Below are 25,826 nucleotides of genomic sequence, written 5' to 3'. Positions count from 1 at the left end.
CATACAAGAACCCTCGAGTTCAGCCTCCAGAGGAGATTTACAAGAATGAAGATTAGCAGAGGTAAGAAACCTAATCGTTCACTGTGATACATTTGATTATCTTATACACCAATAAACTTTACAATTTTAAACTCTTGGAAGTCCAGGATCTGGTTCCATATTTATTTTATTTTATTTTCTTCTGCACTACCCGGTCTTTTGTGGTACCATTGTCCATTCCTGTGGATTTTTCCAGGTTCCTCTTAATAATGACTTGTGGACTTTTCTTGTGGAACTTGGCCAACCCTTTTTTGTTTAACCCTGCTAAGCTAACTACTTTTACCACGTTCTCTGGCAATGGATTCCAGAGTTTAATTGCACTTTGAGTAAAGTATTTTCTCCAATTTGTTTTAAATTTGCAACTTAGTATCTTTATTACATGCCCCTTAGTCCTTGTATTTTTGAAAACCGTAAAAAAACAATTCATGATTACCTGTTCCACTCCACTCAGTATTTCATAGATCTCTATCATATCTGCCCTTAACTTTCTTTTCCAAGCTGAAGAGTCCTAGTCTCTTTTGCCTTTCCTCATGAGAGAGTAGAGAGGGACAGATTCTTCAAACTTTCAAAAAATAAAAGAACAAGAGGGCATTCAGAAAAATTGAAAGGGGACAGATTCAAAATGAATGCTAGGAAGTTTTTCTTTACCCAACGTGTGGTGGACACCTGGAATGCACTTCCAGAGGCCATAATAGGGCAGAGTACAGTACTGGGGTTCAAGAAAGGATTGGACAATTTCCTGCTGGAAAAGTGGATAGAAGGGTATAGATAGAGGATTACTGCACAGGTCCTGGACCTGTTGGGCCGCCGCATGAGCGGACTGCTGGGCACGATGGCCCTCAGGTCTGACCCAGCGGAGGCATTGCTTATGTTCTTTTGAGATAAGGTGGGGGGGGGAGTCTCCCATCCCATTTATCATTTTCATCACTCTTTTCTGTACCTTTTTTAATTCTGTTATCTTGTTCTGGGTAATATAGTTGATAAGAACATAAGAATTGCTATGCTGGGATAGCCCAAAGGTCCATCAAGCCCAGTATTCTATTTCCAACAGTAGCAAGTCCAGGTCCCAAGTACATAGCTAGATACCAAGTAGTAAAACAGATTTTATACTGCTTATCCTAGGAATAAGCAGTGGATTTCCCCAAGCCATTTCTTTTTCAAACCCTGTTAAGCTAACCGATTTCACCACATTCTCTGGCACACAATTTCAGAGTTTATTGGAAGGTTATTTCAGGTATTGCTAAAAAGTTCAGTTTTAAGGAGTCATTAAACTTGGAGTAGACTGAATCCCCTCTGAGGTTTTTGGAAAAGTCTCTTCCAAAGATGGGGACTGCAGTAACTGATAAACAAGTGGCAGGAACATTCAAATCTGATGTTTGTGGGGGGACAACAATTACAGTAGGGATTGTTTGACAGATCTGGTAGGATGTACAGTGCAATATGGTATAATTTATTTTTATTTAAAATATTTCTATTCCGCCTATCAACTAGGCGGATTACAAATGAACATATACAAATTGAGACCTACAGAGAATACAAATTCAACTGAAAACATAATAAAATACAATCAGTAAAAAAAACAGATTCAGCTAATAATTAGATCCTAGGAGAAGTACATTAAAGCAGAAATTCCTTATTCATAGAAGGCTTTTACAAATAAGTGGGTTTTCAATAGTTTTTTAAATGACCCAAAGTTAGAACATAATCTTAATGGTCCATTCAATGCATTGCACAATTTAGGGCCAGCTAAAGAAATAGCTGATATCCAGGTGTTTTTATAATGCACATCCTGGACACATTCAAGTGACAGTTTCCTTGCGGATTGCAAATGCAACATACGTGTTGGAACCTATTTTTTCAGGGTCTGGATCAAGTATTGTGGTGCTTCCCCATTAAGAACACAGTGTATGATTGTCAAGATCTTATACTCAATTCGATATTCAATAGGCAACCAATTTAGTTGTTTAAGTACTGGAGAGATGTGCTCATAATGAGACACCCCTGTGATCATCCTTGCAGCTGTATTTTGTACAACCTGCAAGACATGTTCCCTTGTTTTTGTAATACCCAGAAATAAAGCATTACAAAAATCTAATTTTGTAATTACAAGACTTTGGATCACTATTTGGAGATCCAACATTGAAGGCATTGGTCTTAATCTGGATAGTGTTCTCATTTGTAAAAAAGCATTTTTAATAACATTCAAGATATGGTATTCCATTGTTAAATGATTATCCAGGTATACACCTAGCATTCTCATATGAGATGAAATTGAAAGGTGAACCTCCGGTAATCTGATCTCTTTCAGCTGTAAACATCTGCTCGTCAGTACCCTCAAACATGACCTCTGTTTTATCTAGGTTTAACATCAACATATTTCTATCCATCCACTTCTTAATCTCATCCATAAAAGCCATCAATCTTATGAAAATATCTTTGAGAATATTATTATGACATTTCATGTTTTAAATTTATTACAATGAAGTACTGTGTTTCCCTGAGAATAAGACCTACCCCAAAAATAAGCCCTAGTCCCGAGATTCACCGGCAGTTTCCCTTCCCTACCTCCCATCCCTTGTGCAGCAGAACCCTTGAGCGAGCACCCCCGAGCACCCGCCATGCAGCCGAACCCCCATCCCTTCCTTCCATCGGAACCCCTCCATACACTTAAAGCCGATTTATTTAAATGGACTATGTTTTCATTGATAAATGGAATATTCCCTGTTGATCTTAGTCAGAGACTGATTACCCCCATTCTTAAAGACCAGAAAGTATCAATTGCTACTACATCTAATTACAGACCAATTGCAAGTATACCTCTGTTCACTAAGCTTTTGGAGGGTCTGGTCATCTTAGAATTGGTTAATTACTTAGACAAGTTCAATATTCTTCATGACTATCAGTCAGGATTTAGAAAAAGCTTTAGTACTGAGACTGTCCTTGCTTCTATGATTGATTATCTTCACTATCAATTCAGCAGAAACACCAGTGTGCTGATTCTCCAACTGGATCTTAGCAGTTCCTTTGATCTAATAGATCATGATATCCTGTTGGGATGTTTAGACACAATGGGGATCTCAGGCAAGGTCTGGAAATGGTTCCAAGGATTCTTGAAAACACGATCCTATCAAGTGATTAGTGATGGAAATTATTCTCATCCTTGGAACAACCCTTGTGGCATGCCCCAGAGCTCTCTGTTGTCGCCTACACTGTTTAACTTATATATTTCCCCACTTGGATATCTATTGCAGAGTTTAAATTTGAAATTTTACGTATATGCTGATGATATCTCTATTCTGTTTCCTTTAAACAAGTTTACTGTGGAAGTCATAAATCAGATATCATCCATAGTATCTCAGATAGATCAATGGACTATTAGTTTCAGGCTAAAACTCAATACAGGAAAAAAAAAATTTAGCCAGTCCCAATGATAAAATAACAGAAACATCGCTTTGTCTTAATGGACATATCTATCCAATAACCAATTCCATAAAAATCTTGGGTATCATGCTTGACTGCCAACTGACTTGGATCAATTATACAAATTTGGTAGTACAAAAATGTTTCTATATATTGTGGAAATTACAGACCATTAAAAAATACTTTGATCCTATCTTTTAGATTACTGGTACAATCATTGATCCTACCCATTCTGGATTATTGTAACATCATTTATTTGGGATCTTCCCAAAAGATTTTAAGAAGACTGAGAATAGTTCAGAATGCTGCAGTTCGATTGATATTTGGTCTGAAGAAGAACGACCACATTAGTCCATATTATCGATTATTGCATTGGTTAGTGTTGGAAGCAAGAATACTATTTTAGTTTTCTTGTATTTGTTTTAAGCTGATTTCAGGAGAGTCTCCAATTTATTTGTTCTCTCACTTTGAATTTTATAGACTATCAAGGATTATAAGAAGCTCTAGCTTATTTACCTATCCTAAGCCAAATGGTGTCAAATATAAGACCTTTTTTGAAAGGACCTTTCAGGCAGGCAAACTTCAATGTTGGCTTGGTAAATGTCTTCATCAAGCCATGTCTTACTGTTCTTTTCAAAAAATAGTAAAGTCTGCTTTGTTTGATAAATTTATCACATAAATAGATCTTTTTAACATTGTAATTATTTTATTACTTTAATCCTGGTGGTTTTGTTTTGTTTTTTTAAAATCTTATGACATGTGTGTACTTCGCTGATTGTTCAGTTTCTTACGGTGTAAACCGCCTAGAACTCTTGGGTAATGGCGGTATATTTTTTAATTATTATTATTATTACATACCTCCCTAAGCAGCTTCGGGCCGGCAGCACTCTAAACAGGCTGCTTCGACCTTCCGCCCATGAATTCACTCTTCCACATTACTGATCAGTAACACGGCAGAGTGAATTCATGGGCGGACAAGGCTGAAGAAGCCTGTTTAGAAGCTGGGCAAGGGTCCTGCTGCACAAGGGAGGGAAGGGAAGCTGGGCAAGAGTCCTGCTGCACGAGGGAAGGGAAGGAGGGAGGGAAAGAAAGGAAAGAGGAAGAATTGGGGTGAAGGAGAGGAAGGGAGAGATGATCATGTACATACCCCAAAAATAAGGCCTAGTGCATTTTGGGGCCCCAGTTCCTTGCTGGGGTTTTATTGATTTTATTATGTATACCGCTGAATGAGCTTGATCTTAAAAGTGATATATATATATATATATATATATATATATATATACATATATATATATATATATATATATATATATACACACACACACACCGTATTTTCTCACATATAACGCGCGTGTTATACGTGGTTTTTATGTACCGCGCATACCCTTGCGCGTTATACGCGTGAGCGCGTTGTACAAAAATTTTTTTACATAGTTCCCCCCCGACGTCCGATTCACCCCCCCCGCAGGACCGCTCGCATCCCCACCCCGAAGGACCGCTCGCACGCACTCCCACCCGCACTTAAACCCTGAAGGACCGCTCGCACCCCCACAGCTTCCCGACCCCCCCCCATCATGTAGAAGCTCCTACCGGTGTCCTGACACCCGACACGATCGGGGCAAGAGGGAGCTCAAGCCCTCTTGCCCCCCCGACTCCCCGACACGATCGGGGCAAAAGGGAGCCCAAGCCCTCTTGCCCCGCCGACTCCCCAACTCCCCGACAATATCGGGCCAGGAGGGAGCCCAAGTCCTCTTGGCCCTGGCGACCCCCCCCCCCCCGTTAGTTGTTCGGGCCAGGAGGGAGCCCAAACCCTCCTGGCCACGGCGACCCCCCACCCCGCACTACATTACGGGCAGGAGGGATCCCAGGCCCTCCTGCCCTCGACGCAAACCCCCCTCCCCCCAATGACCGCCCCCCCCCAAGAACCTCCGACCGCCCCCCCAGCCAACCCGCGACCCCCCTGGCCAACCCCCACGACACCTCCACCCCCCCTTCCCCGTACCTTTGTGTAGTTGGCCAGACAGATGGGAGTCAAACTCGCCTGTCCGGCAGGCAGCCAACAACGGAATGAGGCTGGATTGGCCCATCCGTCCCAAAGCTCCGCCTACTGGTGGGGCCTAAGGCGCCTGGGCCAATCAGAATAGGCCCAGGAGCCTTAGGTCCCACCTGGGGGCGGGGCCTGAGGCACATGGGCCCAACCCGACCATGTGCCCAAGGCCCCGCCCCCAGGAGGGACCTAAGGCTCCCGGGCCTATTCTGATTGGCCCAGGCGCCTTAGGCCCCACCAGTAGGTGGAGCTTTGGGACGAATGGGCCAATCCGGCCTCAATCCGTCGTTGGCTGCCTGCCGGACAGGCGGGTTTGGCTCCCGTCTGTCCAGCCAACTACACAAAGGTACGGGGAAGGGGGGTGGGGGTGTCGTGGGGGTCGGCCAGGGGGGTCGCGGGTCGGCTGGGGGGGTGGTCGGAGGTGCTTGGGGGGGGCGGTCGTTGGGGGGAGTGGGGTTTGCGTCGAGGGCTGGAGGGCCTGGGATCCCTCCTGCCCGTAATGTAGTGCGGGGTGGGGGTAGGGGGTCGCCGTGGCCAGGAGGGTTTGGGCTCCCTCCTGGCCCGAACAACTAGCGGGGGGGGGGGTCGCCAGGGCCAGGAGAACTTGGGCTCTCTCCTGGCCCGAACAACTAGCAGGGAGGTGGGGGTCGCCAGGGCCAGGAGGACTTGGGCTCCCTCCTGGCCCGATATTGTCGGGGAGTTGGGGAGTCGGCGGGGCAAGAGGGCTTGGGCTCCCTTTTGCCCCGATCGTGTCGGGGAGTCGGGGGGGCAAGAGGGCTTGAGCTCCCTCTTGCCCCGATCGTGTCGGGGGTGCCGCAGTTGGCTGGGGCAAGAGGGCTTGAGCTCCCTCTTGCCCCGATCGTGTCGGGGAGTCGGGACCGCCAAGAGGAAGCAGCAGGACACCGGTAGGAGCTTCTACATGATGGGGGGGTCGGGAGGCTGTGGGGGTGCGAGCGGTCCTTCAGGGTGGGGGTGCGGGTGGGAGTGCGTGCGAGTGGTCCTTTGGGGTGGGGGTGCAGGAGCGTGCGAACGTTCCTTCGGGGTGGGGGTGCGAGCGGTCCTGCGGGGGGGGGGGGGTGAATCAGACGTCGGGGGGGCATCAGGCTTTCAGGGTGGGGACAGGACTTCAAGGGGGAGAGGAGAGTCGGAGCGGGCGAAAGAAGAGTCGGGGTGGCCAGAGGATTTCTGTACATAAATTTGTGTTTTTCGCGAGCTATACCCGTGTGCGCGTTTTACACGGGTGCGCGTTAGCTACGTGAAAATACGGTATATATAAATCTTTATTGATTTTTAAACTTTGATAGTGCAATACAAATGGTAAATCAGAAAAACTGCACAAAAATACACTATTAACTATACAATTATTACAATTATACAATCTTTTTCTCCCCTTCTTAATTATTAACTTTTTCCTATCGTGTGTCCCAGATAAGGGACATTCCAAAAATGTCGTTGCCATCGTGGATAAACAGTCTATATGGACTAATAAAGAGCCAGGAAAACAAAATATTTGAATTTACAGACTTATGACTTATTTACATTATGTTTACAATAGCCGTAAATGATAACGGTGAATACAAAACTTTGCTAAAATAATTACGATTGGAACCAGCGTAACGTAAAATTTATTACGATAGGAAAAGGTTAAAACAGTAATACATATGGTTAGAGCTACAGTCTCGGCACCCTGAGGTTGTTGATATAAATACCACGCTGCTCCTTGTGACTCTAGGCAAGTACTTAATCCTCCACTGCCCCAGGTACATTACATAGAGCAGTGTTTTTCAACTTTTTTTGAGCAAAGGCACACTTGTTTCATGAAAAAAATCACGAGGCACACCACCATTTGAAAATGTTAAAAAATTTAACTCTGTGCCTATATTGACTATATATAAAGTAATTCTCTTGAATAGGAATCAAATAAACACAAAGAAGGTATTTTATAATTACTTTATTATGAAATATTAAGTGAACAGAATAGTGAAAAATTATAAAATACTTTATTCAGTGCGAAACCTGGGCCTGTTTGGCTGAACACAAAGCTGATATTCTGGCTGGAATCTTGACGCTCATAGGCTCCCTGCGCTAAAAACCACTATTGAGGTTTAGTAAAAGGTGACCATATTGTAAAATATAGACAGCAGATATAAATTCAGAACTGTGCATAGTAAGTGAAGGGAAGTTTTCATCTCTGGGAATTTACCCAGTTAACTATTAAGTTATTTGGGCAAATTCCTTTGAAAACTGTGGTAATACTGCCTCCACTTTGCTAAATTTAAAATAAAATCATTTTTCCTACCTTGTCTGGTGATTTCTGGTTGCACTTTCTTCTTCTGACTGTGCATCCAATCTTTCTTCCCTTCTATCAACCTGTATGCTTTCTCTCCTCCACACCTCATTCCCTCCCCCAACTTTTTCTTCCTCTCTCCCTGACCTTTCTTTCTTTTTTTCTGTTTCTCTTCTTTCCTTCTGTTTCCCTGCCTGCCCCCTTTCTTTCTTTCTCCCTGCCGTTCCCCAAGCCACTGCCGCTGCCATCGGGGAACAGGACCCACCAATGGATAACAGGCCCCAAAGCCGACGCCGACGCATGCTCTCCCTGCTTCGGGCCTATCAGTCTTCCTCTCCCCGACGTCAATTCTGCAATCGGAGAGGAAGTTCCGCCCAGCCAGGCAGCGATTGGCTGGCCCGAACTTCCTCTCCGACTGCAGAATTGACGTCGGGGAGAAGAAGACTTATCGGCTCGATAGATTAGATCACCAAGACAAAGTGAGTCCTGGGTGATCGACTCACTTTGCCTTGGCGAGCTACTGGCGCCCCTGCCTTAGAACACTGCCTAGGACCCTGGGGGAGCCCGGGCCCCCTGTCAGCTCCGGGCCCCTGAATGCAGGACTGGTAGTACTGCCCTGATGGCGGCCCTGCGGCACACCAGGCAACATCTCGCGGCACACTAGTGTGCCGCGGAACAGCGGTTGAAAAACACTGACATAGAATGTGAGCCTACCGGGATAAAATGGGGAAAATGTTTGAGTACCTGATACTCGTATGTAACCTATTCTGAGCTCCTATGAGAGGATGGGCTAAAAAATTTAGTAAATAAGTATGGATGGAGACAGAACAGGACTAGATCTGGAGGGTTCAGTTCCAATTAACTTTAAAGAAATAATTAGGTAATACAAAACCTTCAAAAAAGAAACTAAAATCCTACTCTTCAAAAAATACATAAAATCTATTTAACATGACCAGCTCCTTCCCAAACTCCACCTACCACACTTTCTACCCCTATCAAATCTAAAATGTTTCTAATTACCCAACATGTATCACCTTAAGTTCTCGACAATGCTTATGTAATCCACCTAATTATCTTGTAACCTCCTGGCAACTCTTATGTAATCCGCCTTGAACCGCAAGGTAATGGCGGAATAGAAATCACTAGTGTAATGTAATGTAAAACCCATCCTGAACCAATTAAGGACTGCCAGAAATGACCAAATCATCCAACTGAAGCAAGTAACATTGGTAATCAACCAAACTAAAGGCAGCGGTCAGATTGAGAAGAACCACAATGGTATCCTTGCCAACATCTGCTTCCAATCTGATTTTATTTAGCATGGTGATGAGGAAAGTTTCTGTACTGTGTCCAGCTCTTAAGCCATACTGTGGAGCATAAGGTTTTCCTAAAACAGTATAATTCCTTAATTACTATCAATGTCTGCATACTGCAGCATGTCCCATAGAAATATATTGTGGCATTTTCTGGTGGGGTTTCATTAATCTTCCACTTCCTACTAGACTGCTTTGCCCAGCTTCCAAATTAATCCCCTCACTTCCCTTTTGTCTTCTACCTTCTCAGATTTGACGCTTCAACATTTTCTTCCTCTCATTCATCCATCTCCATTCTGTCTGAGTACATCTCATCTATGGTGCTGTTGTCATGCCTCTTTTACTCTTGTCCATACTCTTTCTCCTTCTTTTGCTCTCTGCTGGGGATATCAGAATACTGCAGCTAAGCTCATTTTTTGGAAATGAAAGTATAATCATGTTTCCCCTTTGTTGATAAAGCTTCACTGGCTCCCAGTTTGCTTTAGGATCCAGTTTAAATGCACATGCATAATCTTCAAGCTTCTCTATGGAATATTTGATCCTTTTGTCCTCTTATGTTGGAATACCCTTAGACTTTGCCATTTGAGAAACACACAAAGATATAAGTTAACCTTCTCTTCAGGGAATTAAATCTGCTGGGAAGCTCAATCAATCTTTTGTTTTCAAGTTTGTAGAAATCTGGAATGAGCTTCCTGACTCCAATAGGCTTTTAGGCCAGCTGCAATTATTTTGTAAATTCCTAAAAACTTTGTAGTTCTCGCAATTTTTAAATGGTTTAATTACAGCCTCAACGAAATGATAATATTATAGTTATTTTTCTTATGCTTTTCTTATGTACTTTAGTTTTTAATTAGTTCTTCCTTCTCTTATGTTTTCTGCTATGTACTCTAGTCTTAATTATATGTGAACCGAGGCGAGCTCTACTGGGAGATGACCCGGTATATAAACCAAACATTAGATTAGATATCAGTCATAATCTTGGTCCTCCTAATTAATTCTCATTCTACTCATGCAGATCACACCTCAGTATCTCCAATCCTTATTTCTATTCGCCTTCCCCCCTTCTCTGCCTTTCTCATATGCTCTGTGGAATGTGCACTCTGTTTACAACATGCTTGCTTACAGCCACAAACTCTTTATCTTCTCCAACTCTCTTAACTGCTTGCAATAAATGAAATCTGGCTATGCCCTGAAGATTCTGCTTCAGTTACTGCTCTGTGTCATGGAGATTACCTTTTCTTCCATTGACCTAACCCAGTTGGTTATGAAGGTGGTGTTCGGCTGTTAGTCTCACCTTCTTGTAGATTTCAACCTCTTCTTCCACCTCAGTTTCACTGCTTTACTTCCTTAGAAGTCCATTCCATCCGTCTATTTGCTTCTCTGTCTCTCCAAGTAGTGGTCATTTATCAACCCCCCTGTTAAGTTCCTTTCTTCCTTTCTCATTGACTTTGACTCCTAGCTTTCCTTCTTTCTCTAATCTTCATCTTCTTGCTATTGACCTCTCTCTCTTACACTTCTAGGTTTCTTGCTTTAATATCTTCATTCAATCTTCAGCTGTGCTCCAGTACCCCTAAGCACCAGAAAGGCCACTGCTTTGATCTTGTCTTCTTAAACTGCTCCATCACCAATTTCTCCACCTCAGCTCTTCCCCTCACTGACCCTGGTCTAATACTGTGCAGGTATCTGCGCATTATATTACTTTTATCTATTCCTCTCCATTGCAATGTTTAATTTTATACATGATGATTTTGTATTATCTATGTTTTTTCATTATATGATCAGCACTAACATATACAGTAAAACCTTGGATTGCAAGTAACTTGGTTTGCAAGTGTTTTGCAAGACAAGCAAAACATTTGATTAAATTTTAACTTGATATACAAGCAATGTCTTGCAATACAAGTATATACAGTATACACACAGTCATATCATCACAACTGAGCCGATGGTTCTTATCTCTTGACACTGTGGGAATGTAGTGACTATTCTAAATGAGCGAGTACGTATAGTATTTTGTATTGAAGTTTTTGAGTTGTGGAACAAATCGTCTGAGTTTCCATTATTTCCTATGGGGAAATTCACTTTGATATACAAGTGCTTTGGATTACAAGCACGCTTCTGAAACGAATTATGCTCGCAAGCCAAGGTTTTACTGTACTTTCTTTTAAATGTTTTTTTTAATTGGATTTCTTCAAATGATATTTGTCATTTTGCATTTATATGGCAATGTACATTTTAGATGTTAGTCTGATGTTAGTATGCTTATCTTCATTTTTGATGCTGGTATGTATATATGTTTTGTATCTGCCCATTGATTTCTGTTATAAAATGTTTTCTTTATGCCTTTTATGCATTGCTCTTTCATATTTTATTTTATTCATGTAACCTTAAGAATTTTATATGTTTATCTTACAATTATTTATGTCCACATTTTGTAGTTGTCCCCTGAGAAAGGCAAGTTTTTCTTGCCAAAACCCGGATTCTGGTTGGGACTTTTCTAGGATTCCATTCATCTGGGACTTCATATGGTCTTAATAAAGACCTACTTTTATATGTTGTTTTGAATAAATGTGCAATAACGGTCGGTACAGACATCTCTCTTGCCTCTTTGTTTTGCTCTTTCCCCTCACTAACCATCATCTGATAACTTTCACCATTCATCACCCTCTCACCCCCCCCCCCCCCAGACCTGGCCAATTTCCATCAATATATTTAAGAATCTTCAGGCTATTGATCCTTGCACTCTCTCCACCACTGTGCTGTACAAATCTATCAGTGAGGCTGTCTCGTCCTATAATACCATTTCTCCTCTAGATACCCTCAATCCTCCCATTCCAAATTCTGTAAGGCGTGCCAAACTGCAGCCCTGACTGACCTCTAAAATTCACCACTTACATTCCTGTGCCTGGTCTGCTGAACATCTTTGGCTCAAATCTTGTACTCATGCTGACTTCATACATTTCAAATTCCTGCTGACCTCCTTCCAGTCTGCTCTTTCACTTGCCAAACAAGACTTCTACACCCATCTGACTAATTCTCTGCTCCAACCATCACCGACTCTTTGCCATTCTGAACTCTATTCTGAGGAAGATTCTCAAAACTTGCCGGTAAAATCCAGCGAGTCAATGTAGTGCCTGTAATGGGAGCGACTTTTATTTTACAGGCGATTCTAAGCATAATAGCATGCAATTTATATGCAAGCTATTTGTGCGGAGAATCACAGGTAAAGAGCGAGAGGAACTATGCCTACAATTGCTCAGAAGAGCAATTGCTAAGCACAGCTGCTATCCCTGCCCCAATCAACTGAGCCGCAGGTCTCCCCAAGTCCTGCCAGCTCAGCTGATTAACTGGCTGGGAGGGTAGTAGAAAGAAGAGTCCCTCCTCCCACGACACCCCCCTTGCCCTCTGCTGCCCGGACACCCCGCCAAACCCAACTCAAGATCAGCATGAGAGATGCCCACTCCCAGCTGCCCTCACCACTGGGCCTCGACTGCCCCCTCCCCCCACCTGACACTTCCAGCAGGAGGGGGTCTCCCCCCCCCCAATATCTTTCCAGTAATGCCAACTAGAAGAATGCTTACTCCCTTCAGCCGGCAGACCCACCTCTTCAAAATGGCAGACCTTCCCCTTCACGTTGCATGCTGGGATGCATTGGGGAAGGGCCTAAGGCGCTGATTGGCCCAGGTGCTTAAGATCCCTCCTAAGGGAGGAACCTTAAGCGCTTGGGCCAATCAAAATCTTAGACCCCCCCTACCTGGTGCATCCTACTATGATCCTAAGACAAAACAGTCCATGTAGTGATGGCACTCAGGTTCTCCAAGGCCAAGGAAATTCCAAGACCCAAAAGTCAGCAGTAAAGGTATGGCCACAGTATTTTGGGATCAACGAAGTGTTGTAATGACTGACTATCTTCCAAGGGGCCAAAGAAGCTAATGCAGAATACTACTGTATATTGCTGTGCCAATTAAAGGATGCATTGAAAGAAGAAAGGAGAGGGAACCTATGAAAAGGAGTTCTTTTTGCAAGACAAAAGCACTCAAGTCAGGAAAAAGATGAGTATTTTGATGCAGTTGGGGTTTCAGAGCATAGACCACCCTACTCACCAGATCATGCTCTATATGACTATTTTCTGTTTCTAAACCTTAAAAAGAGTTTGAAAGGGCAACAATTTTCATGTGATTCAGAGGTGATTGCAGCAGTATTTCACTGACCAGACATCAAGAGTATTGTTTTGGAAGGGTTACAGAAACTTCAGACACAATGTGCCAAGTGTGTTGAACTTAGGGGTGAATATGTGGAATAAATTTGTAAGCTTCAAGGCTCCATGTCATCATTCCCTTCTTGGTTGGGCTAAGAATTTTTCAATACCCCCTTGTATATATGGTCTTTTAGGGAATAGCAATGGGAATTCGGGCATATTAACTCTGCTGAATTTCTCATAATGTTAAAAATGTAATAACATCTATACACATGTTAAAATGTAATAAAATATCTATACACACTTTCAAGTGCATTTTCACCAAAACATTGAAGTTTCTTGTGATACATTCTATCATAATTTGACGTGATTTGTCTTTCATCCCTTGTCTTGCTTTTAGAAGGAATTGTGTGGTCTTGACTATTACTGGGATAATCTCTGCAGTCAAAATTTTCTTCTAGCATGTAAAATAAATTCTTTAATGTTACATCAAAATAGCTGAGAGAAAGAGCCAAGATTTGTTAAGATGGAGAACTTCAATGTTCAGTTTTCTAAAAACCAGTATAATTTAAAACTACAGTGGTGCCTCACACAACGAACTTAATTGGTTCCAGGAGCAAGTTTGTTATGTGAAACGTTCGTTATGTGAAACGCGTTTTCCCATAGGAATACATGTAAAAAAAAATAATTCGTTCTGTAGCATAAAATATGCTAAGATGACATAAAAAAGATAAATTTTTTGTTATTATTTTTATTTAGATACATCTAAAAACATACATCTCCCTGTCCTTTTACTTCCACTATCTTCCTATCCCATCTCTATTCCCTTTTGTCCCTCTCCCCATGATCAATCATCTCACCACCTCTCTCTGCCCTCACCCTCAGGGTTCAAGATTGCTTCCACTCTTTTTCCTGTTGTTCTCTCTGCCTGTCACCCTATGATTTAGCATCCCTTCTGCCCTTGTCCAATATTTCCCCTTCTCTCCCTCCCTCTCATCCCCTGCTCCAACATGTGCTTTCAGCGGCCTTCTCCCCCCTTAAGCGTCTTTTCTTCTCCACTCCACCTTTCCTCCCTCCCTGCCTCCACCTTTGTGGCGCTTTTGCACCCGACCGACAACAGAACAGGCCCGGTCGGACAAATCTCCCTGTCCTGTAGCCGCGAATCTAAATTACCTTCTTACAGCAGCTGGATTATTGAAGCTGCTGTAAGAGGTAATTTAGATTCGCGGCTACAGGGCAGGGAGGTTTGTCGGCCGGGCCTGTTGTCGGTCGATCGGGGGACCTGACCAGCTGTGCACATTCTTCGGGGCGGACCGCCCCCTCCCCCCTCTTTCGTTCGCCATTGCCTTCTTCCTACCTGCCCTGCCGCAGCCGCACACAGCCGACCGGAAGTCTTCCTGATGTCAGCGCTGACGTCGGAGGAAGGGAGGGCTTTGCTTAAGCCCTCCCTCCGACGTCAGCGCTCACATCGGGAAGATTTCCGTTCGGCTGTGTGCTGCGACAGGGCAGGTAAGGAGAAGGAGACTACCCTCGACTAACCCCGCTGCGATCCAACCCCGCAGGAACCCCGGAAGGATGCAGCTCGGGCGACTTCGTTGTGTGAAACGAAGTACGTTATACGGATCACGACATAAAGTTCGTTGTGCGCAGCGTCCGCTGTGCGAGGCGGCCGTTATGCGAGGCACCACTGTACACTTCTCCCTCCAAATTCGCAGGTTTAGAACTCATGACTTCGGTTATGTGCGAGTTTCTAAACCCTGACCCACCCCCGCCTCCCAGACCTCTCCACATTGTACTTGGTGGTAACGCGGAGCAGGAGCAATCTTCAATGCTCCTACCCCATGCAAAGCTGTCAACAAAAATGGCTGTAGTCTCGTGAGACCACGGGAACTCACGACAGCCATTTTTGTTGGCAGCTCTGCACGGGGCAGGAGCGTAGGAAGATTGCTTCTTCCCCACTAGACCACCAGGTAAGGTGTGGAGAGGTCCAGGAGGGTGGTGGGATGTGGGTCAGAGTCGACCCTAAAAGTTGTTTGCGATTTTTCCATATTCACGGGCCAGATCTGCCCCTAATCCCCCGTGAATATGGAGGGAAGTATAGTTTGAAATAGCATTAAACATATACGATACATATTTAAAAGTATGCCAAACGCATTATTTTACAAAGTTTGGTTATGATTTATATAGTTTGGTGGTAGTAAATAGTTTTATGGAATTTACTTTTCTAGGAGCATTTAAGTCCTAGTTTACATAGGGCTCCTTTTACTAAGCCACATTAGGGCTTTAATGTGCGTAATAGTGTGCACTACATTGCTGCGTGCTAGATTCTTAATGCCAGCATTGAGCTGGCATTATTTCTAGAAGCGTAGCACGCGCTAATTTCCCGCATGCGCTAAAAACGCTAGCGCACCTTTGTAAAAGGAGCCCTTAATGTTAGCATGTATTAACATTTGTGCCCATATCGTTCCTGTTGACATGGTGGCAGTTAGCATATACTACTTGGTCCTTTGAGACAACAAATGTCTATTCTCTCTTTGAGTAATTAGTAGGAGAGAAAATGTACATGTAATCTGGACTGTTGTGGTTAAACTCAAAACTATTTAATCGATAGGAAATTCTTCTTTAGGATATTGATACAGAATCCTGTTGAGAATAATTTAGTAAATGCCATGTGTTCATCTGATTTTTTTATTTGTTTTTTTTCTTTCTTTGTGATTAGTATTAATCCTTAGTAGGCTATTAGACTTCTGTTAGGATTTATGAAATGTAAGTATGTACCTGCATGTATAATCCTTTGTTTCCCTCTTGTAGACGTACAGGTGAATCTATAACACTTGTTACAAGAAAAGACTGGAAGTTTGCAGCTGAGCTGATAAATATTTTGGAACGAGCAAATCAAGTAAGAACTATTTGAACTTAGGCCCTCTTTTACTAAGCCACAGTAGAGTTTTCTACCGCGGCCTGGAGCGCTAAATGCTCCGACACTCATAGAATTCCTATGAACATTTGGGCAGCATCGGAGCATTTAGCGCTCCAGGCAGAAACCTCTACTACAGCTTAGTAAAAGGGGGGTTAATTATTATGTATGTAATTAAAAAGTAAAATTAATAAATGTGTTCTATTGGGAAAGTAAAAAAAATAAAGGCTTATAAAAATTGAAATGCATTCAATCACCAAGGATGTTGTGCATGGCTCAAGTTAAAGATTTCCAATTGAGATACTAAAGTTAGAGTTTTACAGTGTGAAAGATGTTTCTTTCAATAACAAATTGGAGGAGAGGGCTAAGAAGAGAGCTCAGTCAGCTTGAGTCAGCAATCTAACAATCAAATATTATCCTAAGACAAGCAGGCAGCATATTCTCACATGTGGGTGATGTCATCCACGGAACCTGGTATGGACAGTGTTAAAAGTGAACTGTCACTTTAAAGTTATAAGAAACTTTGCAAGTGCCTTCCTGCCCAATGTCTGCTCACAGTTCCTTAGTTCTTCATTTTTTTTCTGGACTTCATCCAGTCTGTGTTGTCTTCAACCTGTAATGTTTTTCTAACGAGTGGCCTTTGGCCATTTTTTCTTCACTTTTTCTTTACTTCTGTTATTTTTGTCACTTGAGCCTTCAATCGCTGCTTGACTGGCCCAGACCTTCTCTCCAACGTCAGAATTGACGTCGAGGGGAAAGCTTGTGGGCCGGCAGCATGCAATCGCATGCACCTGGCCTTTCCCGGAATTGCGGCAGCGGTGGGGGATAATTAAATGGAGCGGGCGGGTAGCAGACTGAGGGGAGGAGAAATTGGCGGTGGGTCGGCTTGGGGGCAAGCAGGCTTCGGCACAGCTTCGGGAGAGGGAGAAAGGAAGGGGGTGGGACAAAGAACATAAGAATTGCTGCTGCTGGGTCAGACCAGTGGTCCATCGTGCCCAGCAGTCCGCTCCCGCGGCGTCCCTTAGGTCAAAGACCAGTGCCCTGAGTCTAATCTTGCCTGCGTACCTCTCATTCTCAAGACACTTGTCAAAACTTGTCTAACTTTGTCTTGAATCCCTGGAGAATATTTTCCCCTATAACAGCCTCCGAAAGAGAGTTCCAGTTTTCTACCACTCTCTGGCTGAAGAACTTCCTTACATTTGTACTGAATCCATCCTCTTAACTTTAGAGAGTGCCCTCTCGTTCTCTCTACCTTGGAGAGGGTGAACAACCTGTCTTTATCTACTAAGTCTATTCCCTTCATTATCTTGAATATTTCGATCATGTCTCTTCTCAGTCTCCTCTTTTCAAGAGAGAAGAGGCCCAGTTTCTCTAATCTCTCACTGTACGGCAACTCCTCCAGCCCCTTAACCATTTTAGTTGCTCTTCTCTGGACCCTTTCTAGTAGTACTATGTCCTTCTTCATGTACTGCAACCAGTGCTGAAAGGCAGAGGAATGGGGAGGGGGCATGAACTCGGGATACAGAAAGGAAGAAGAGAGGGTAGAAGGGGGCACTAACTTGGGACATAGGAAGGAGGGAGGGAATAGAAAGGGACAATTGTTGGGCCTGAGTGTGTGAGTGAGAGGGAAAGAGATGGTGCACATGGGGAAAGGAAGAGGAAAATTGGGCATAGAGAGGAGTGAGGTAGAAATGCATGGGGAATAGATGCTTGCAGGCTCCGACGGCTTTGTGAAGAAGTTACTAAAACGCGCCACAAAGGTAAGGGGGAGGAGGGAAGGAGATAGATAGATTCGGGTAGGTAGGAGGGAGGGGGCCGCGTGCGATTGGTGATCGTGCACATTCCCTCTCTTAACTGCGGAGACAAGGCCATTCAAGCCTTGTCCCTGTACCCGCAGTGAGCACTTTTTCACCCCTCACCATTTTGGCGGGTTACCCGTGGCTAGCCGCGGGTAACAGCCACTTTATCATTCTTTACCATGTGATACCACTATACTTTAGGTACCATTGGCTACCAGTTGCTTATAGAATTGAGTTCAAAATTCTTACCCTCTTACATAGGATGATATATGACCAAGGATGACCTTATTTGGCCGCATTAATTCAACCATATGTGCCTAATAGCATGCTTAGGTTTTTAGTAGCTCATATACTTGCATTGTTAGCTTCCAGTAGCCACAAGAAAAAGTGCCATGTTTTGTGCGGTCCCTGTATTATGGAATAAATTGCCATTGTCAGTTTGAACGGAAACAACATCCAAGAAATTTTAAAGTTTGGATGAAAACCCAAAGTAAATAGTGCAAATAAAGAACTAAATGGTCCATCCAGTCTGTTCAAAAAGGTGGCCAGAGCCACATCCATGCTTAAACACTGGTTGTTATGTTTTCACTATGCTAGCCATATAAGCAGACAAGGGTAAGTACCCATAGTATACACAAAAAAATAGGAGCCATACTAACAGGGACAGGAGTTTGGAGAGCTATGTATGTTAACGCACATAGCTTGGGCAACAAAATCCTGGAACTAGAAACAGAGATAAGGAATGCTGACCTTGACGTAGTAGCGATATCGGAGACCTGGTTCACAGACTCGCATGGATGGGATATGGTTATACCAGGCTACAATCTACTTCGTCGGGACAGAGAGGGCAAGTTAGGAGGGGGGGTAGCACTATACACTAAGGATAATATCATAACCACCAGAATCACAGAGGTTAGATACACAGGGGAATCACTCTGGGTGAACCTGGCCAGAGGGAATGAAAAATGCCTTTACCTCGGTGTGGTATACAGGCCTCCAAGACAAAAGGAAGACAAAGACAAGGAATTGATAGAAGACATAGAGAACATCACTTTGCGTGGCGACACAGTACTGTTGGGGGACTTCAACATGCCAGATGCAGATTGGAACACACTCTCAGCACCTACGTGTGGTAGCAGAAGAATATTAACCTCCATCAAGGGTGCGCAACTAAAACAAATGGTATTAGAACCCACAAGGGAACAGGCAATACTGGACCTGGTACTCACCAACGGAGACAGTGTCTCGGAGGTATTAGTAGGGGACACGCTGGCCACCAGTGACCATAACATGGTATGGCTCAACCTCAGGAAAGGCTTCTCTAAATCAAACACAGCGACGAGGGTCCTCAACTTTAGGGGCGCAGACTTCGACAATATGGGAGACTTTGTCCATCGAGAGCTGCATAACCATGCAGAAACCGACAATCCGGAAACTATGTGGTCAAATCTGAAATCCATACTGAACGAGGCAACTAACCGCTACATAAATACAGTAAGCAAACGCCGGAGAAACAAAAGACCACAATGGTTCAACAAGGAAATTTCAGAACTCATTAAAAAGAAAAAAGAAGCATTTATCACCTACAAACATCTTGGGAAGAGGGAGGCAAAAGAAGACTATCTGTTCAAATCTAAAACTGTCAAAAAAGCAGTCAGAGAGGCTAAGCTCCAAACAGAAGAAGATCTAGCATGGAACATTAAAAAAGGGGATAAATCCTTTTTCAGGTACATTAGCGACAGGAAGAGAAACAAAGATGGGATAGAACGCCTCAGGCAATCAGACGGAAACTTTGCAGAATCTGATTCTACCAAGGCAGAACTACTAAACGAATACTTCTGCTCAGTATTCACCTGTGAAGCGCCGGGAGCTGGTCCACAACTACAGACAAAAGACAGCCAAAATGACCTGTTTCAGGATTTCGAGTTTACGCCCAGTAGCGTCTACTACGAACTTTCAAGACTCAAAGTAGACAAAGCCATGGGACCAGACAATCTACACCCCAGGGTGCTCAGAGAGCTGTGTGATGTTCTGGCTGAACCACTATCAGTGCTCTTCAATCTTTCCATGCGCACGGGAAGAGTACCCCTGGACTGGAAAACGGCTAACGTAATTCCACTACACAAAAAAGGCTGCAGAACAGAAACAGAAAATTACAGACCGGTGAGTCTCACATCCATAGTGTGCAAACTCATGGAAACACTGATCAAACAGAAACTCGACAGAATTTCTGTTACTTTTTTTAACAAAAGTCTTTCATTCTCCTTCACCGTATCTTCAATATTGTTTTTAATAATGATGCCTAAATATTTTAGACCATCATCTTTCCAGACAAAAGTAAATGAATCGAATAAACCTTTGGCACAGTGAACATTAAGCGGGAGGACTTCAGACTTTTAATCTTATATCCTGAAAACTTTCCAAATTTCTCTATCAATTCAAGTAAGCATGGAATGGTGGTCTCTGGATTCCTCAAATAAAGCAATATATCATCTGCATAAGCAGAAAGTTTATATTCTCAATTCGAATAAGGAATACCCTGTATCCCTTTTGCTTGATTAATAGCAATTAACAAGGGTTCTAAAACAACATCAAAGAGCAATGAAGATAAGGGACAACCCTGTCTAACCCCCCTTCGCAAGTTAAACCGATCCGATAAACTATTGTTAATATATAATCTTGCACCAGGAGAGCTATACAGCGTCTGAATCATTTGAATGAAACAAGAACCCACCCCAAACCATTCCAACGCTTGATACATAAAATTCCATTCAACCCTATCAAAGGCCTTTTCCACATCCAAAGAAACCAAGAAAGCCGGATCATTCACTTTTTTTGTTAAATTTAAATTATGAAAAGCCAATCTAGTATTATGAGAAGAATGTCTCCTTGCAACAAATCCTGTTTGGTGAGTATCAATAATAAAAGGGAGATCTTTTGCCAATCTTAAAGCCAATAATTTGGCAATAATTTTCCCATCCACATTTATTAATGAAATAGACCTGTACTTTGAAACCAAAGTGTGATCCTCTGTTTGGTTTTGGCAAAACAATAACCAGGGATCTGCCATAGTACCTGAAATACAACCTTTAGTCAGTTGATATTGATATAAATTTAATAAATATGGTAAAAGAGAAATTTGAAATGACTTATAGAATTCTAGAGTATATCCATCACCACCTGGAGCGGATCCAGCTCTAAGGGCCTGATTCTCCAAAGTGCGTCCCGATTTTAGGCAGCTGTAGGCGTCCTACAGCTGTCTAATCAGCCAATCGGGATGCACGTTTTTTTTAAAAAATGCTCCCCAGGCAGGCCGCCTATATTGAAGGCGAGGCCCGTAAGACACCTAGGCCCTGATTCTGTATAGGACGCCCGGGAGAGGTGTCCTATTCAGAATCGGCCTACACTAGCCCCGATTCTGTAACTGGCGTCCATGTTACAGACGCTGGTTAGAGAATCGGGTTAGATTAGACACGGCCCGCTACACTTATTGCGGCAAGGGATCTCTCTGCCGCTATAAGTATAGCGGGCAGCGGCCTGTCCGATCGCTGGCAGAAGGGTGCCCAATCCCTCTTGCCCGAAGACGCACCCTCCCCCCCCCCCCCGGCGCTAACAACCCCTAAACCTCCACCCCACCAAACTAACCTGTTCTTACGGCCAGATGGGTTTTGCCCGTCCAGCCGGCAGGCACGCCTCGTCGAAATGAGGCGGGCCCGCCCCTTCCCGGCCCATCCCGCCGAAGCCTAAGGCCTGATTGGCCCAGGCTCTAGAAGCCTGGACCAATCAGGCCTTAGGCATAGCGGGTCCGCCCATCCCCACTTAATCTAAGGCCTGATTGGCCAATCAGACCTTAGACTTAGTGGGGATGGGCAGACCCGCTATGCCTAAGGCCTGATTGGTCCAGGCATGTTTAGCATGTTCCAAGCCATGCCCCTCACATATCTACTCTTGAAAATTTTTGGAGACAGCTTTGGATATTAATTGACTTGAGGCATCTATGTGGCTGTGTGTAGATGTGCTGATTTTAATTATTTCTATTGTTAAATTTGATTAACTGTGTAGACCTTATTGTAGATCAGGCAGTATATCAAGTTTAAGTATTACATCCGGTAAACGCTATAGAAATGATACAGTAAATAGTAGTACTAGTAAACTATATATGCAATCAACCCTGCTAACTGAGGAGCTAGCCATGCCAAAAAGATAATTAAATTATTTTTCATTTCTACTATCAAAATATAATTGTTTTAACATATTAATCTTTTAACATGTGATTCATTTTTAGGAAGTCCCTGAAGAGCTTGTATTGATGGCAGAACGATATAAGCAACACAAAATAAAGCTGAATAATGAAAAAGATATGGCAAGGCCTCATGGAAATAGGCGTAGGGACTTTTGATCATATTGTGGATCTTTCATTCAGTGTAAGTAATTTTTCCATAGTATAATTTTGAATTAATATATTTAGTTGTCAAAATGTTTAAGCAAAAACTAGTTTTCTTTCTTTCTAATTTATAATTATGAGAAACACTCATAATTTAGGCACTTGAGGTGTATGAAAATAATGGTGCCATGAATGACTGTAGTTCATTTCCATTTTCTGTATTGATCACTATGATACAGTACCTTCACATTCTGATGTTTGTTTATTAAAAAATGTTACCGCACTTTGGTTTAGCAACTGCAAGGTTTACAAATAATAAAGAGAAAGGGACGCCATTAAAACAGAAATGCAAAAAGAAGAAAATAATGGCAATTATCAGCCTAGAGAATTTACCCAGGTCATTGCATACTGCCTCTACTCTACCCATACGCAAGCAATTGAATTGTATTTTTAATTTTGGATATTATTTTCTTCTTTTTGCATTTCTGTTTTAATGGCGTCCCTTTCTCTTTATTATTTGTAAACCTTGCAGTTGTTAAACCAAAGTGCGGTAACATTTTTTAATAAACAAACATCAGAATGTGAAGGTACTGTATCATAGTGATCAATACAGAAAATGGAAATGAACTACTTTTAGCTGCTAAGTAATGGCAATTATCAGCCTAGAGAATTTACCCAGGTCATTGCATACTGCCTCTACTCTACCCATACGCAAGCAATTGAATTGTATTTTTAATTTTGGATATTACTTAGCAGCTAAAAGTATTCAGACAGGTTTCATAGTACTTACAGGAAAAAGGGATTAAGCAGGGTAAAACAAAGTATACAAGGAGGTATGTTCAGGTTTTTCTTTCTGGTAAGGCCACTTGGCTCTGAGTGAGAAGCTCAGCGACTGTGGAATAGTCTGAGGGCAACATAGTCCTAATAAGGTTACTGGAGGAATCTGAAGATACAGTTTGATTGTATTTGGATATATTCAACTGTTTCTTTTGATATAAAACATTCTTTGCCTTATTTTTCAAAATATTTATGCAGTTGATGCCAGTGCTGACCACATACAGTAAGTCTTAAATTTGGGCCTGTTGTTTTATACAGAATTTGATGCTATTATGTGTTTTTTAGGCAGCATTGAAGGGCTATGTATCTTCTAAAAAAACTGCATACCATTAACCAACAATATTTTTTAGAAAGACTTTTTTAGGACAAGACATTGAAATTAGGAGTATATTGTGTTCATCATATATTCTATGCAAAACTTGTGCTTAGACTGGGAGGCCAAATTAGAGGGTAGGATGGGAGCTAAAGTTAAGCTTGGGTGAAATTCAGCCAGTAATAATAGCAGGCCTAACTTATTGGTCTTAGCTTGTACACATGTTCCTTGGAGCTCTTTAACTAGCCAGCACTACTGAATGTACAAATAAAGTTTGACACTATAGTATATCTAGTGGGTTGCTGATTATCCATCCCTGTCCAGCTGTTAGCCATAATTCAATAAAACCTAGAAGGAGGAAAATGCAATTAATTTTTGTTGTCGTTTCAGAGAGCCCAGTTGGAGCCCAACTGGAGGTGCGCCAGTTGGAGTGGCTCATTCCTACAAGACACAATGAAAATTGTAAATACTACAAGCTTATGGTTTTCTGTATTCATATTGATGTATTCCTAAGTTAAGTGTGGGTATATCAGAAAATATATTGGCTTAAAACTGAGAGTAAAATAATTTTCAGTAAACCACTATTTCAGGTTTGTTTTGGAAATGCATTTGATTTAATTTTTTAGTCTTTACTCCCCACAATAGACAGAAAATGTTAAGGTTTCTTTAGTTTGTTTTTCTATTTAATTTTGATATTTCAACTTTCTTTTATAACATGGCATTAGTCTGAGCACACTTTTTTTTGCTGGCAGATAGTTATGTTGTAAAGTATGTTAGCTAATGTTTCATGGAGATTACTTTAATTTGGCTTTCATGCTAAAATATATTTTTTTAAATGATATAACCAACAATATACCACCACTATATTTTGAAGCTTTCAAAATAGTAGGAATAAAAAGTTAATAATTTCATATTATTATATTTGATCTGGTATGGCCATTTATTTAAATAAAAATAGAACTGCAGGTTTTAGTGACTTCTGAAGTACTTGAATTCAAATGCATAAATAAAACCTTTAAAATGTTTCTAGTGTTTTGGTTTCATTATACCTTTTCTGAAATAAATGTACGTTGAGCATGGGCATTGGACGCCTGGGCACTCATAAAGCTACAGTTGCCTTTCACTCAAGGTGTGAAAAATAACAAAAATATGGAAAATGAACGCATAACGCAAAGTTACCAAAGTAATTTTATTGTTTTTATTTTCCCATCCTTTTTTTATTTTTTTTAATTCTTTATTTTCATTTTATAATATTGACATAATATTAGTCAAAACAAGAAAATAATACAACTCAGTACATACATTAAAATGAGACAATAGGTAATAATAAAAATATACAATTAAAATACAAAAACAGAACAAGTTTTTTCTTTCTCATGCAGCAAAATCATTAAACCCAAATGTGAATTATTACTGGTTTGTATCTTTAGACCTCAATTAAGGGGGGAGAAAGCTTTACAATGGCTGAAATCTTTATCAAATAATACAAGAAATTAAAGATGGTAGCAGGAGAGAACAAAAACCAAAAAGCTTATGCTTGAGCAGGTTGAGACTGAACTTCTCTCAGGAGTTTTAAGTTTGCTCTTTAGCAGAAATAAATTGTATCAACTGCTGAGGTTCAAAGAAAATAAATCTATTCCCTTGATAGGTCATTACACATTTACAGGGGAATCTGAGTACAAACGTCGCACCTAATTGCAGAACCCTTGGTCTCAAAATTAGAAATTGTTTTCTTCTCTTTTGGGTTATTCGTGACACGTCTGGATACATTCTCACTATTTTAGTCATAAATGGTATATCTTTAAACTTAAAAAACATTTTAAGCATCCATTCCCTGTCAGCATCTATAGCAAATTGTACAAGTAGCGTAGCAGTTGCCGGTATCTCTTCACCTGACCTCTCAAGGAAATTTGTCAAATCCAAACTATCAGCAGACAAATTCTGCTGGTTTGGTTTTTGAACAGATTCTCTAGTTGGTAAATAATATATTTTAATGAGAGGCAGATAGGAGGTTTCGGGATCTTTCAAAACTTCTTTCAAATACTTTTTAAATGTATCCTGCGCTGAGATAAGTGGTAATTTTGGAAAATTAATAATCCGAAGATTACTTCTTCTAGTCATATTTTCCAACATTTCTACCTTAAAATTAAGGTTTCCACTATCTCTTACCCAGACCGAAGCCTGGGACTCCACTGTTTTTATTCTTGTTTCATGTCCATCCACTTTATTTTCAACGCTGGATATCCTGTTTTTCATTTCCAAATTTTCAGAC

At 41.9% G+C, this 25,826-nt stretch overlaps 1 protein-coding gene across 2 annotated transcripts in view; it reads left to right on the top strand.

Annotated features, from left to right (window-relative positions):
- DDX43 (DEAD-box helicase 43) overlaps positions 1–24,579 on the top strand; it is a 267,260-nt gene extending 242,681 nt beyond the window's left edge. For both annotated transcript variants that reach the window (XM_033935444.1, XM_033935443.1), the window contains 3 exons: positions 16,116–16,203; positions 22,306–22,444; positions 23,945–24,579. In XM_033935444.1, the coding sequence (XP_033791335.1) occupies positions 16,116–16,203; positions 22,306–22,419 (202 nt within the window). In that variant the 3' untranslated portion in view covers positions 22,420–22,444; positions 23,945–24,579. The remainder of the gene's footprint in view (positions 1–16,115; positions 16,204–22,305; positions 22,445–23,944) is intronic.
- The last annotated feature ends 1,247 nt before the right edge of the window (positions 24,580–25,826 follow it).

Source organism: Geotrypetes seraphini, chromosome 3, assembly GCF_902459505.1.
Source record: "Geotrypetes seraphini chromosome 3, aGeoSer1.1, whole genome shotgun sequence".
NCBI lineage: Eukaryota > Metazoa > Chordata > Amphibia > Gymnophiona > Dermophiidae > Geotrypetes > Geotrypetes seraphini.
The sequence above is the reverse complement of the archived record's forward strand: the minus strand, read 5'-3'. Positions and strand labels throughout refer to the sequence as shown.